The sequence below is a fragment of the Merops nubicus genome, unplaced genomic scaffold (genome assembly GCF_000691845.1).
Source record: "Merops nubicus isolate BGI_N331 unplaced genomic scaffold, ASM69184v1 scaffold1776, whole genome shotgun sequence".
NCBI classification, from domain to species: Eukaryota; Metazoa; Chordata; class Aves; order Coraciiformes; family Meropidae; genus Merops; species Merops nubicus.
The window spans coordinates 41,474-56,546 of NW_008616764.1; the positions used below are offsets into that span (position 1 = coordinate 41,474).

Consider the following 15,073-nt stretch of genomic DNA (forward strand, 5'->3'; position numbering starts at 1 on the left):
ACTGCAGTAGTCCACTAGTGCCCATAAAGATATTGCTCAAAGAAGGTATGAGTTAGTTATTTTCAACATATGAGGAATAGCCTGACAAGTTGTGAAAAAAGAACTAAAACTGGAAATGCCAGTTTAATCATGCATTTTGAGATCCTGAATTTACACTGGTGCTTTTTCAGTGAGTGGAAGCACCTGGTAAATGACATTGCTTATACACCACAGAACACCCCTTTCCACAGTGAGTCTACACCAGCCTATGACAAATAACTCTTGCCAGATGATTACTTCACATGTCCTTAATTAAATTAACGTAGCAGTGATGAAGTCAAGGACATTTGCTGTCAGTAAGCAACTTCTAATCTAGAAGAGAACCTTGTATTTTAAGGGCTGACTATAGCAAAAAAAAAAAAAATTCTGCTAAAACACCGCCAAGACAACACAATTTCCCCCACAAAATTTACTTCCTTTTTTATTAACTGTCTCCAAGATACACATAATGTTTCTTGGCCTTCTTTTTTGCACAGCATTTACAGTAATTACTTCTGTAATAGCAAATATCTCAGTAGAACAAAAGCATCAGCCTGTGACAGCTATGTTGCTCTGAAGCACCAGCACACCTGCTTCTTTTCGAGTCTTTATGTGTAGAATAGCAGTACTTCCAAAAAGTTTTGTTATTTCTCTTTAAAACTAGTTTTGAGACTGAAAGCAACAGAATAGTTACTGTGAGTTTAGGAAGAGAAGGAATATTAGCAGCTATTCATTTAAGAGGGGACTCCTGTGCCACATGCAGAACGACTACAGGTACAAAGCTGTGATTATTTACCAAAACATTCACCACCACTTCAGGCAGCAATTAGAAGTTGCTGTACCTTGTGCCAGAAGAATGTGGTGTTCTAACTTACCAGGGAGCTGTCCACAAAACAAAAAGCAAGCTGGCAAACAATAGAATAGGTTTTGATAAGCGGTCTGGGACCAATTAAAAAGCAATACAGAATCCATAAAATTGGTATCCTATTTCCAACTTCAGGCTAGCTACAGACCTTACTTTTTTAAAAATAAATAAAATTCTGTGAACTAACCAATTAGAGCTAAAAGATGACCAGAGAGCAAAGCAGTCTCTGGAAGAGTGGGCGAGTCAGGAAGACAAAGTCAGTTTTGCACAAGCAAAACAGGAAGGAGCAAATATTACCAGCTGAAGATAAAGGACCACAGCAGACAGGCTCTGTGGTGGGTTCTACAGGCTGCCAGGCATGAAACATTGTGAGATATGAATACAGGCTTCAAAAAGGGAAATATTTCGTTTCTAAATAAGCCACGCATTATTTTAAGATTGCCTTAAAACAGGCAGGGGCACTTACCAGGGCAAGAGGGTTGCTCCCTAATATTATTTCCAAATAATCTAAAAGTTTATCTAAATAATTTAAAAGATTTATCCTTGAGGGAAGCCTGAGGAGGTAACCACAGCCAGTCCCAGGCAGAACACTGCCCAAAAGGCTGGCCTTTGAATTGAAAAAACAAAATTGAAGGAATCCCTCTTAAGAAATGCTTATGATCAGTGCCACTGACCTGGAGGGGAGATATCTGATGCCTTCATGAGTCTTCTCTCCCAAACATGCTGAAGATAGTGCTTTGAAACATACCAAACCAACTGTTGGTACTGCATTCATCAGCTTTTTTAAAAAGCATTCCAATGTTGAGAGGATGGTTTTATCCTGGGCAGACTGCCCCCATAGGAGCCAGCAATTTTTCAGGGGATACCTCCCATGTAAAAATTGCTATTATTTCTATCTTTTATAGTCATGGCAAGGCAGTGTATTTCTTCTGGTTCACTCCACCTTGCAGTACATCCAACACGTCTAGCTCTCGTTCTTCCTCTCTCCAGTATGCCTCTGTCATTGCTTGACAGTACAACCAAAGTGCTCAAATCCAGCCATTCACTGACCATAATGTAATGTTTCTTAGTCCATGCTGCCTGCAAGCAGAAGTGATCTTCCTAAGTTCATTTTCCTGAACAGTTTGTGCTTTTGGATATCCAGCTGTTCTTTAACGTTCTTCTCCAACAGCTCTACCCAAAACATTCCAGTTCATCTCTCACTGTATTCAGTGTCTAGTTTCCACATCCCTCCTAATTGCAAGTAAATGTTTACGTTTAAACACTTCAACAAGGGGCAACTCTAGAGACATCTGTGTCAGTATTATGGGTTTCATGCCAAAGGATGTTGTGTGTTAGCTGAGCAATGCAGCATATTTTTTCCAATTGCTTCAGCCACTAACCAGTTATGTGACATCCTGAACTATTACTACTTTAAAATACAAAATGAAAGAATTTAATATGAAAATAAAAAAGCAGGAAGAAACTCATCTTAATTACATACAGTCAGAAACCAATGAAACAGTATGTAGTTGGGGCCAGCTAAGACATTCATTTTTAATGTACTATTCTTTTTTTTGTTTAGGATATATGTCCAGGTAATGGCTATGCTTGCTGCCATCTACAAAGCCCTAAGATCCCCTAAAACAGCTTTCATCTTCTTTTCTTTATACATGCCATCAAGCTATGCTTCTGAAAAGAGCTGTCATTAGAAGGGAGCTCCAAGGCACCTCATTACACAGTTGCCTGGCTCATATCAATGTGAACTGGGAAAAATAATCAATCACTTTTAAATACAGCTTTAAAATGATGCAGTTGAACTTAGCTATACTATTTACAGGAAGTATCCTGTAGTGGTTCCATGCAGTAGTAAAATTTACTACAATTTTTCTATAAGGCAATAACAACTGGAGATACAAAATAGCATCAGGTCTTTCTTCCTTCAAAGAGGTTTTACAAAGCCTGAAAGCCTTCCTAGCATAAACTGTACTTTAGACCTCTACAAAGTCTGGAACAGTTTCTGATTTGGTACAAACTACAGATGTATTCTGTTGCTCTTGTTGCTTTCCCCTCTCACTGGATTCCTGTTCTTCTTTTCTACAGAAATGTTTTTTAAAATGTTTTTAATTTATTTTTTCTGTCTTGCAACTCTGATACTCTGTCCATTCTCTCACTCATGAGTTATTTGCTGGCTGGTTTGGAGAAAGACACACAGTGAGATAGGCTAGTCCTAACAGCAGAGGCAGGAAGCCAGCCCCTACATGTACCTGTGAATGAGTCTGGCTGCTGTGTTACACACCACAGTGTGTGCAGAGAGCAAAGAGGGGTTCTTCCAGGAGCACACATTGAGTAGGTCTGTGTCCAAAAGTAATCATGAACCTGTGGCTTTCGCTACCAATATTAATTGTTTCTACCACACCAAATTTATTCTGCTACTGCTTGCAAGGTCTTCCCACAGGTGAAGACTGGCATCAATAGAAGCATAGGAGATAATATTCTTTCCTGCTCTGGGGAAACTGGATTAGCAGACAGCACACAGAAACCCACTCAGCAGCATTCCAAGCTACTCTGCATATCATGTTTTCTTTGTCTTGTCCTCTCCTGAAATATAAATTCTCATCAAGTGCTGGAAGAAAGATCCAGGACTTGACAGACCAGTTGGTTGATCTGACATGAAAAATACTCTGTTCTTCACATGAACAATCAGTTTATTCTTCCTCTTCCACCTCTGTCTTTGCTTATTTGCAGTCCTCGGTGAACATCTGACCTTTGACTGTATGATGTGACCTTTGACTGTACACCATGAGATTGTCTACTACGTTTGTTACTTTCGAACCACAAAACACAATTCAGCAGCCACTGGAGTATTTCTTGTTGCAATCATACCCATGTTTACACTCTGAAAAGCTGTTGGCATCATTTTAAGAGCATTTCCATTACTAATTTTCACTTCATTCTCAGAGATGTGCACTGACAGTCTTAACTCCTCACATACATAAACTAACCTGAAAAACACAGGCAGCAGAGCTATTTTAAATGGCAACATGCAGCTTACAATGAAAAGCATTATATGCTGATGTAGCTTCAGAGATATAAAAGATCATAAAGCATCCAAGCTCACATTCAGATAGCCTCAATCTCACATGTAACCCTCCTTAGCTCTGGTTCAAAGTCCCACTCAGCTGCTGGACTCCACCTGTGGAAGCCTCTCCTCTCCACTGAGAAAGCAAGCTGTCTAAAGACAACACTGCATGGGTTTAAAACATCAGCTAAATCCTGGTCATTCCAAATGGAAGTTTGTCTTCCAGCAGTGCAACAGGATTTTCTGCAGTTTGGCTGAGAAACTCAGCGATCACCAGAAGGTATTACAGTAGCTTTAATTTTTGTACAGAACAGACAAATTAATTTTTTTTGAAAGGTCATGACAGTAAATGACAAGGAATTCAATTTATCTTCCATGGATGGATGAAGGACTGAGTCAAACACAGAACAGTGGAAACCTCTGGCTCCAAGAAGTCTGTGCTGGTTCAAATCCCTTAGGTAGCCAAACCATCCTTTCAGCTGTACATTATTACAGCTTTCAACTGATCTTTTTCCCCAGCTGTGCTATTGCAGCAACTTGTGTCATACATGAGCACCAAAAGAATGGAGTGAAGAATTTGTCTTTAACCAGCAAGTTTACCAAACATAAAATTACTTGCAATACAGACAGACACCATCCTATTTGTCTCACACTCATTTCTCCACGTTTAAAGTGACATCAAAAAAAATACAGAGATACATATGGGACAAAATGCCATCAGCACAATACAGAAAGATAAATATTGGAAAAGCAACCAAGCCCAAGGATTAGTTTTAAGAAAATAAAGACCATGAAGATAGAAAATCAAAAGAATATCCTGAGCCTCATACGTTTTAGCTACACAGCAAACCCAGAAGGAGGGTGACACAGCAGTAGCACACCTGACTTAACAGGCTCCTTGTGTATAACTGAGAACAATGGAGCTAGAGTGGAGATCATTCCTGACTGGATGTACCACTTCATGCAGTAACTCTTACCTAAAGCTTTCTGGGTACTCAACGACAGCCATGTTGATGACATCCAGTGCGTGCTGATAGTGCTTCTGAGCTGAGAAGAGGAGGGCCAGCAGATGAAGTGAATTCATGTCATCTTTGCACAGCTGCAGTGCTTCTTGAAGATGTTCTATAGCGTCAGAAATCTGGGAGGAGAGGGGGTAGAAATAAAAAGAGAATACATTTCTCCTTCGGTCCCTTGTTACATCCCAAAGGTAAGAATAAACACAGTCATTAGAAATGCTGAAGAAATTCTACTTAAGCACCTATGAGAAAGACTTCTAGTATCCAAACAGTCTGCCAAAATTAACAGACTGCACTGCTTGAAAAAAAGCTACACATTTTAGGGAAAGGAGTCTGCAAGCATTACTAAATCACTGCTTATAAACAATAGCAGCAGACCTGATCCAATCAACCCTCTCTTACTTTGGCATGGTGTTTCCAGGCTGTAAACAGATGCACTACAGAGGCCGAATTCTCAGCTGCATTTTCTAGGGTGGATGGCTCTTCACCTGGTGTAGAGTGCATTACACACCTCTGCTGCATTTTGTCTCCCATGATGGCCATACAAGGCCTTCCATGATTTGGATCAAGAACACAAAAATCAAGTTTGAATGTTCAAGGGTAGGAGAGTCAAGATTCAAAATGCAGAAAAAGAAATATCCTTCCAAGCAGCAATGTAAAGAGCAGTCCTGACACTCAGAGCAGCAGCACGTCATTAAAATCATGTCTCACTTGGCAGAAAACTTAACATCTATAATGAATGCAGGTATATCACATGCTCTGTGTGATCCAACACCCTGTTTTAGGCTATCTGTTCAAAAGGGGACTTCTTAGTACATTTTTTCTCCTTTGGCTACCACTAAGATAGCCAGAACCATGCAGAGGGTTTTCTTTAAGATTACCCAGTGTGTCTGAAATTACTGTTACTAAAATTATTCCAGATCTGTGTTTGGTCCTGCAGCCTGCACAAAACAAAACAGAAAAAAGGTACACATTTCTTTTCCTCATACATACTTCCCCACTCTTTCCATGAAGAGAAAGTAGTTCCTTCTTTCCTACTATGAGAACTTCCCACCTAGCAATGCTCTGCAGATATTCTCCTGCCCTGGCATACCACTGGTGTCACGTTCCCACCAGCTCCACAGACACTCAGGAAAAGAGGTAGCATGCAACTAAGGAAAGCAACAATCACACTGCCTGTAGCTACAACACAGGGTGCTGCTTATCTAGGTCCCAGGAATCCTTCTGGGAGCATGGTACATGGACTGTTCATGGCACAGCTTCATCTCAATGTCCAAGTGACATGTCACTCTTACTGTGCATATGCAAGCCAAAATCCTTAACTACTCTATTCCTGGTGACTTCATGCAAGTCTGGAGATCAGTAAAACTGCTCCACAGATCTAACCCCAAACTGCTGTCTGTCCCACAGCTTCAAAACTGCTGAATGTCCTGGCTTAGATTCAGACTGGGATATATGACGGAGTGCTCAACTTTAATGAATTTCTGCTTGTCAGTGGAGCTACTTTAACCACATGTGTTATTATAGCTTACTGCAAAGCTAAACACATCAGCATAAATCACCCATGTTCCCTCAGCAGCTTACCAGAACACGTTTTCTTACAATGTAAAAATACTAGTAAAGACAAGACAACTTGAAACCAGGAAAACAGGCAGGAGACTGTAGCTGGCCCAGATCTGCCCATCCACAAAGCTCTTCAGTAGATGTACCAGAGGTACATACACCTGACTTCCAAAAACAAAACTGCTATCAAGACATTTCCTGCACTCAGGGCAGAAAACTCCTCTTATTTTTTCTATTTCTCCATCTCAGACCTGCACAAGTAATCATAAAGAAATTCCAAGTTGGGTGAAAAATAAGTGCATTAGAGGAAAAAGAAAATCTGTGAACTAAACAACCAGAGGGGACTTTGAGAAAGCTGTTCCAGCTAACCCTGCTTTGAGCATGGATTGAAACTGGGTCATGTCCAGAGGTCTGTTCCAAACTCAATTATTCCATGCTTCTATTTGAAGACTTGGGAAGGTGATCTTATTTGCTAGTATGAATCACACAAAGAAAATACTTGCAAGCAGCATCTTTACTGATGGACTTCAAAATTGTAAGGATATTTGACCTTACTTGTGTATCAACATGGAAACTAAGTCACTGAGACTTTGTTTTGTGTGTTGCAATGTCTGAGCACCACACAACTGTAAATCCAAACCCCCAACAGGCCAGCTACCAAAGAAGCTCTCTGCTTCTTGGAACATGCATGAAATAAAGCAGAACAAAAGCCAGCTGTTCTTAGTGCTGTCACATCCCTAGTAGCCCACATAATATTGCTGCATAATTAGAAACAGTGGACAAAACACAGATAAGAAAAAATGACCTTTAATAATACGAAGAGACTCGATTTCTTTATGGGAATTATTCTACAAAACAACAAACTGCAACAGACCAGTCGCAATGAAACACAAACTCATTTTCTAGAACAATAAAAGCAAGACATTTGGCAGCAGCCAACACAAACTTCTTCTGGAAAGCAGAGATCAGCAATCTATTGACAGATGCCACAGCTTATTTATTTAAGTAACTATGTAAGATGAGAAAGATGGAAGCTGGCAGCCCAGAAGGCACCCTGAAACTTCAGAGCTGTATCAGACAGAGGTAGGCCACCAGTCTGAACTCCTTACAAGTGCTGTGCTTTAAAGTAATCTTACTTCAGCTGGACTGCAAGTCTGAGTGGGGCCTGCAATTAGAAGATGTTACCCTTCTCCAGTTCCTCCTCCTGCTAATAAATACACCACATATGTTCTGCATGGTACACAGGTATATTATCAGATCACATTGATCAGGAAGCAAAAATACTGCAGTAAGCCAGAAATAGCATCTTGCTGCACTATCAAAATAACACCACAATATAGATTGTTCAGGCTGCCCCTTACCTAATAGGATTTATTTCAATAATGCTATATGCTTTCTTAAAAACAATGCTTGGATGTTACAGTTGTAGGTATAAAAGAGAAAACAGTCTAAGTGTTAAACATAACAGTAAAATGCAAGAGTAAAATGCACATGCATATTTAGAATGGTCAATGAAACAGGATCTCATAAGAAGAGTTTTTAGGCCTTATAATCTCACATCAGTTCTGAGTTACAGTTAATTAACCATTAAAAATATCCTCTCCATCTCTTTTTATAGCACAGGGATTATAGAAAGGAGAAAGCTTTATTGACTAGCAAGGGCTTCCACTGAAAACAAACTTGGTAGAGTCTGCCAGAACTTCAGGAAAAGTAGGCATGGACCTATCTGTGAGTTAAGTTATTACTTAATTCTTACTACAAGCTGGTTTTTGATCACCAGAGAATTTCTAGGCCAGGATCTAGACAGAAAAGCAGCACGTTGCTGTTCAGCAGAGGAGGCACTACTTGCTCTGGGAGAAACACAGACCACAACTACCCATATTCAGCAGTAGCTGAAGGAAGGACCTCTCGATACCTACAAAAACAGAACTCCCCTCCTGGGGCAAAGACAAGGCAGCAGTCTTGCCTTGTTGAAACCAGAATAAAAACTGTGGAGAAAACAGCCGAAATATTTTCTCTCGTGTCTTAAGCAATGTTTATCTTATTTTTACATCCAGACATTCTGGAAGGCAGTAGGTGTTTTTTGGCTATTGCCACTTGATGCTTCAGGTCTGTTGGCAGCCCAGGGATGAAATGAGTGAGACCTCCAGTTCTCAGCTGCTGCCCCCTGGCTGTCTTTTCCTTCCTATTTTCATGCAAAGAAAGGCCAAATCAAGTATTAAAATGGCACAAAACCCCCATATGTTGTTTTTATGTATCTGATACTGACTTACATGGCATTCATGGTCAAAAGCAACACCACCACTACCCAAAATGAGAAGGGAACCAGCACTCGAAATCACCAAGAGCCCTGACTCTCTAGAGTCATTTCCATAGAAACTGGCCTGCTAAAAAACAAGGCAAGGCATTAAAATCAGTGAGCTTTAAAATGCTCATTCTACCTTGTTTTTGCTGATCCAAATGCTGTTACCACAGAAACAGAAGCAGCTGAACCAGTCACTGGAGTTACAAGTCTCTAGGCATTAAAATCAGTGAGCTTTAAAATGCTCATTCTACCTTGTTTTTGCTGATCCAAATGCTGTTACCACAGAAACAGGAGAAGCAGCCGAACCAGTCACTGGAGTTACAAGTCTCTGCTGTTGCCCAGCTCATCCCAGCCAGGCACTGCAGGTGAAGATCACCACCACAGCTAGTACTGACCTTGGCTGGCCTCGTGACACATCAGCTTTGGAGGAAAAACAAATTAAGACCCTCCTTAAGAGTAGAGGGTGTTCTACTCTGTATTTTGCTGAAAAATCCATTCTCAAATGCTGTGGGGCTGATCTAGACCCTCCAGGAGTCACCAGGAGGACTCCACTAACTCTGGTGGTCTTTAAGACAGAGCCATGCACAGAAACACAAGCATGAAGCACATCACCATCAACATCATCTCTCATTTTGGTTGCTGGTGGTTTTCAACTGCTAACTCTGTTAAAACCTTTTATAACCATTCCTCTTCTTGTCACGTCCTCATCTTGTGTCAGAGGGATGCTTATGCTTTTCCATTTCCCCTTTCCCAGTGCTGACAGGGACAAGTGCTATTGGAAATATTTTACAGAGTCTTCCAAGGAAGATGAATGGCTCTAACTTTGCTTGGCACTCTACCATTCAGCTGCCTCTCTTTCTTTGTTCCATGAAGATGCTCTCTTGTCTATGCAAGATGATACCTAGATTTTTCAGTGTTGGTTGAGGTTACCTCATTTGTTGAGCTTGACTAGGGAAACAAAAAGGCCTATTTGTTGAAAATAACACTCAGGTATTATATTATAACATACTGTGTAGGAATGGCCTACTTTGTTGGTACTGTAGCATCACCTGATGAAAGTCCTACCTGTGACATTCAATAGTTAATGCAATCTATCAAAAAAAAGATGTAATTTATCTTTCAGTTAATCAGAAAGAGAATGTATTAGATGCTTTAAATAATTACAGATATTAAAAATGCATTACCAAATGTTTATCATTAAGTAAACTGGCACAAGAAGAGTAGGAAATTTTACAGCAGTCTAAAAATAAAGATGTCTCAGGTATCTCCTCTCTCTCCAAGCATGCATTAAAGATTTATATCTCACTAGATGGGGAAGAGCAGAGGCAGCATCGCAGGGGTCAGGCTGACACTACATCATACATTTAGATCACACTTCTATGGTAGCAGGGGCAACTGGCATTAAGGATGAAAATACACAGGTGAGGTAGACAAAAGACAAAATGAACCTAAGGACAAGAGACATTGGAAAGAACAGGAGGGAAGGGAAATGATGAAACGAGACATATGAAACAACACTGTCAAGACAGGCTACAACTGGAGAACATAAAAGGGTTATGAGTTAAAATGCAGTGGATCAGTAACAGTAATGAAAAAAAAAAAAAAAAAGAACCCATGACCACAAAAATCTTGATTTTCTATTTAAGGACAGCAGCTGAAAAGCTGTAATGCTTTTACCCATGGTAAGAAGCAGAAGAGGCAGCAGATCAGAGAACTTCCCTAAGAGGCAAAAGCTGTGAGAGAAAGAAAGGTAGCTGGATACTTTTTAATGAAAGACCCTGAGCAAACCACATCATAAAGCAGCCATCAGGCAGATGATAAAGTAAAATAAGCCATTTTAATTATCCTTTCTTATTGCAGGCTTCCTCACAACACACTGCTCTCATTATGAAAGGGTTACAAAAGTGACATTATCAAGAGTGTGCTCTCTTGGGACAATTAGTTTAACCTAATGAACACAGAGCTTCCCTAATTAGCTCAGGAAAGGAAGAAGATCCAACTGTTTGACTCTGTAGTGTAGACTAGACTACAGAGAGAAAACTGCAGCAAGCAGAAAGCCTGCCAAAGAAGGAAACTACAACGATGAAATTTCAAATCTAGCTAGAGAGGCATTTAAAAAAAAAAAACATAGAGGCTGCTCCAATAAAGACTTTGGCTTTTAAACAGAAGGGACAGAGAAATAAAACACATTCCAATTATAAAAAGAAGGGACAGAAAAATAAAGCACAGCCCAAATGTTTTTTTTTTTTCTGCAAGGCAGTGCAGTGTGTTTTCTGATCAGCTTAATTTTTATGAGGTAACACCTGCAGCAGCATTCAAATGCCAGCTAATCCCACTCGCTGCCGAGCTCCAGCACCCGTCAAAGCCTAAAGCCGAGCGTGCCCAAGTATGGAATAGAGCAACCCCCCGTGCAGTGAGCAGGCAGGCTGGCGTGGCACAGCCCCGGGCAGTAACCAGAGCCTCTGGGGCAGCCTGCAGCAGGACACAGCACCATACCCAGGGCACAGGAATAAACACCCTGCTCCACGTGGAAACGGCCCTGCTCAGGAGCGCCAGCTGAACGCACGCCCTAGGGCAGCCTTTTCCATGTGCTACAGGGTTACTAGTCAAAAAAATATTCTGATGGCTTGTTATCTATTGCAATGAAGGAATAAGGGACCCTGTTTGGCATTTCTCCTTCTTGTTCAACTGGACTGACCCTCTCCCACCCTCTCCTGGCTCGGTGGCTGCCAATTACTGCACATACCTGTCTGACGAGAGCCAGCTGCAGGGACAGGTACAGGATGATTTGGTGATCTTCTGGGGCCAAGTCACGGGCTCTTTCAGGACAACCACAGAGTACAAAAAGAAAAGTGACTGTTAGATTGTATTTTGCAGAACTCCTCCACCACGGGTCACACCCAAGTGCAATAACAAACCCCAGTTGCCTCCTATAGAAAACCAGTCTGGTAACGGAGGAGCACATAAACTAGATCAATGTCAGCCTGGCTAAGCCAGGCCCACAGGAACAAGCATGAGAAACACTGCTGCCAGGATGTTACACACCTTACACACTCCTTCATTAAATGCCACCTGATGTTTTGGAATTTGGATAACTGATATGGAGAAGGTGGCTCTTAACTCATGATAAACCCATTAAAGCATTATTTTAAGTAATTTAGGTCAGGGAGACAGTTGCCTGACTTGTTCCTATACTGCCACTTTTTAAACAATAGAGAGGGTTAGGTTAGCACTAAAAAATTAGTAATTCTTTCTGCTATTATTGTGACTATGAGCATGTAGAGGACTAAACACCAGGAGCTCATGACGTGAGCTGGTGCTCAAACACACAAAACATCCTCCACCCTGCAGCTTCCAGTCTAATCGTTGACAGTAGACTCCTAATTTGGAAAGGGAAGGCACTGAGGGAGGAATAAGGACTTGATGGCAGGAGCTGAGCCTGGACCAAAACCAAGGCCCTTACTTGTCAAGCGTAGATCTTTTAGATTTTATCTTCTAATCCACAGCAGGCAACAGTGTGCACTGCAGGTGAACCCTCAGCTAGTGAAGGCTGCAGTGTCTCCAGAACCAGATGTGAAAGTCCTTCCCATAGGCTTGTGCAAGGCAGGGAATGGGGATGGACAACCAGGGCAGAAGTGTCCCTCTCACACTATGCTAAACATGAAACTGCAGCCTGATCTCGCAAGCCTGCGGAGAATCCACTAACCAAAGGCAACGTGAAGATTGTGTTTTGGGGGCCTAACCCAGGAGCAACACAGGGCATTGGCTCATGCCACACTGGCAGCCCAGCCTAGGGGCCAGTGGATTATCCTGCTGCTAATCCACAGAGCCCACTCCTAGCTCTGTGGCACGGGGAAGTCATGTCATGTGAAAGAGATGGGGAAGAGGAAGCTTGCTCATAGTCAACCAATGTTCCTGACCTCTTTCTGGGCTGTGTTCCAGGACACCAAGGAAGCCTGCACCTGCACCAACCTGCCCAAAGTGAGCACAATTAACATCCCTATGAGTGAGAAATGACGAAGTGAGGCTGACAAAGCTGGTGATTAAAAACCCTGCCCAAAGCATTCATTTTCTAATACTAAACAAAGAAATAAATACAGAAAAATCAAATAATCACTTCAGGAAACAAACCACATACCCTTTTAATGGCAGCCATCTCTCAAATAGTGTTTTGGCCTGTGAGTAAGATGCTGTTGGAGTTGACTTTTACAACTAATGGGTCTAGAACAAATTAATTTAATATGGAATGAATGTGTCCTGTAACTCTGCAAATCAAGGTAGCACTCAAGGATTCTGAAGCAATGCCAAAGCCATCAACGTAGTACAGGCAAGACACTGACTTCTCCCCCTACCTTAAAAAAAAATAAAAAAACAAACAAACAAAACCCTACACACACAAAAAAAAACACCCAAAAAACCCCCCCAAAAAAACCCAAACAAAACACAAACCATCAAACCGTGACAACAAAACCAAACCAAACCCCCAAAACCAAACACCACCCCCACTCAACAAGACAGAACCAAGCTCTGCCCTAAGCTACTGGAGCAGGATGAGTGACCTCTTTAGCAAGTGGCTGCTGTGAAACCTTCAGTAGCCTCTCCAACAAAGTAACAGAGGAATGTTCACATGGGTGTGTGGGAGAAGAGATTAATGGTACTTTTGGAAAGAAACAATAGGCTATTACTTTACTGTTCAGTTTCCTCAAAAGGTATTAGAAAAATACTTGATCCAATCTTCTAGCTGAAAAGGCCACTTATAAAGATGGCTACAGGCCAAACCATGGCCTGAGACGACATATATATGTACTTCAAAAAAAGGAGAAAAACAAGGAAGAGTGAAAAAAAAAAAGAAAGAAAACAAACTGGGGCATTTAGGAACACACTAGTAACCAGCTCATTATCACAGCATCCCTGTTGGCTGAAGTCTGAATACCTAATGCTTGGCTTGAAGCATGTCTGCTTCCTAGCTAGAGTTAAGATATCATGAAAACAAGTCACAGCCAGTGGGAAAGGTCAAAGGATTAAAATAAATTCACTTTAAAAGCACTTCAACACTGCAATTACATCAAGTGAAAGTATTACATTGGAGTCCAAGAACTAGTGTGACTTTAAGTATACTCCTGATCTAAAAAGTGACTGAATATATGGCTTTTAAAAATTTTACCTTTCAGATTTCCATAATAAATATCCAGGATTATATTTGTGGTTTCAACTTACCATATGCTCTTGCAACCACTGCAAAACCAGTGCAAGACAAACACGCTGCACAACTCCTTGCTCAGCATCACAAAACCAGCTAAGATGCAGTAACACGTTCAACCTGCTACACTTGTACTTTTGAGATATCAGAGATATCACATTTTCTTCTCTTTTCTAATGTGTTTATGACCACTCCAAACTCAGAGTTAGATACTTCAGCCCATGAATTAGACCATATAGCTTCCATTTAGTTGCTATCTGAAGTCTATAGGCATCTACATTTACAATATGAACTGCCAAAACACCACCTAGTGTATTTGGGTAGTGGAACTTAATCACAACAGGGTCAGGAAACTCACACCTCACTTCACTACCATAACAGAACTGAGTGAAAAGGTTTTTAACCCAAGCAGTTCTATTTGAGGTAACTGTAGTTGCAGGAGTTTAATTCACAGATACTTTGAGAACAGAGCCCTTGGATCAGACTGCCCCACAAAATACAGTGGTGAAGAACAGGTGAGCAGTGACAGCTTTGTACTGGTAGCTCCATAACCCCCTCTTCATACAACAGCCCATGTAAATGTTCATTAGCTCAACACTCATCCCTCCTCAGCAAGTGCACTGATGCCAGGTCACCCCTGGCACAGCAGCCTACACCCTGTTGATGAAGGTACTCTCCCAGCACAAGGGAAGTAAGACTTTAAGCCTGCTTCACAGAGGAATTCACACAGACCTAACTTCCCACATTTGCTGTCACCACATGAGGAAGCTGCATCTCTCAGCACTGTAGATCTCACTGCAGCTAATTTGGGGCTAAGGTTATTTCTGTTTAGTGGCAGAACACATACTCTTACCTTGGATATTCAACTAATGATCACTGCATTTAGCCATTAGAGGAATGGTTTTGACAGACTGTTGCTGAAATCTACTGAACTGGTTTTAAACATTCAGGCAAGGAAGTCTTACATGGAAAAAAAAATACATTAAAACCAGCAATTACTCTGAATTCACACAAAGAATTACACACTGCTAGTATCTGAAAGAGT

At 41.2% G+C, this 15,073-nt stretch overlaps 1 protein-coding gene across 1 annotated transcript in view; it reads right to left on the reverse strand.

The window, feature by feature from the left end:
- The window catches only part of LOC103775459 (tetratricopeptide repeat protein 7A-like), a gene marked incomplete at both ends in the record, with an annotated part of 81,523 nt that overhangs the window by 36,578 nt on the left and 29,872 nt on the right, over positions 1 to 15,073 (reverse strand). Inside the window, 2 exons of the mRNA XM_008942914.1 lie at positions 4,922 to 5,082; positions 11,575 to 11,647. Coding sequence (XP_008941162.1) covers positions 4,922 to 5,082; positions 11,575 to 11,647 — 234 coding nt within the window. The remainder of the gene's footprint in view (positions 1 to 4,921; positions 5,083 to 11,574; positions 11,648 to 15,073) is intronic.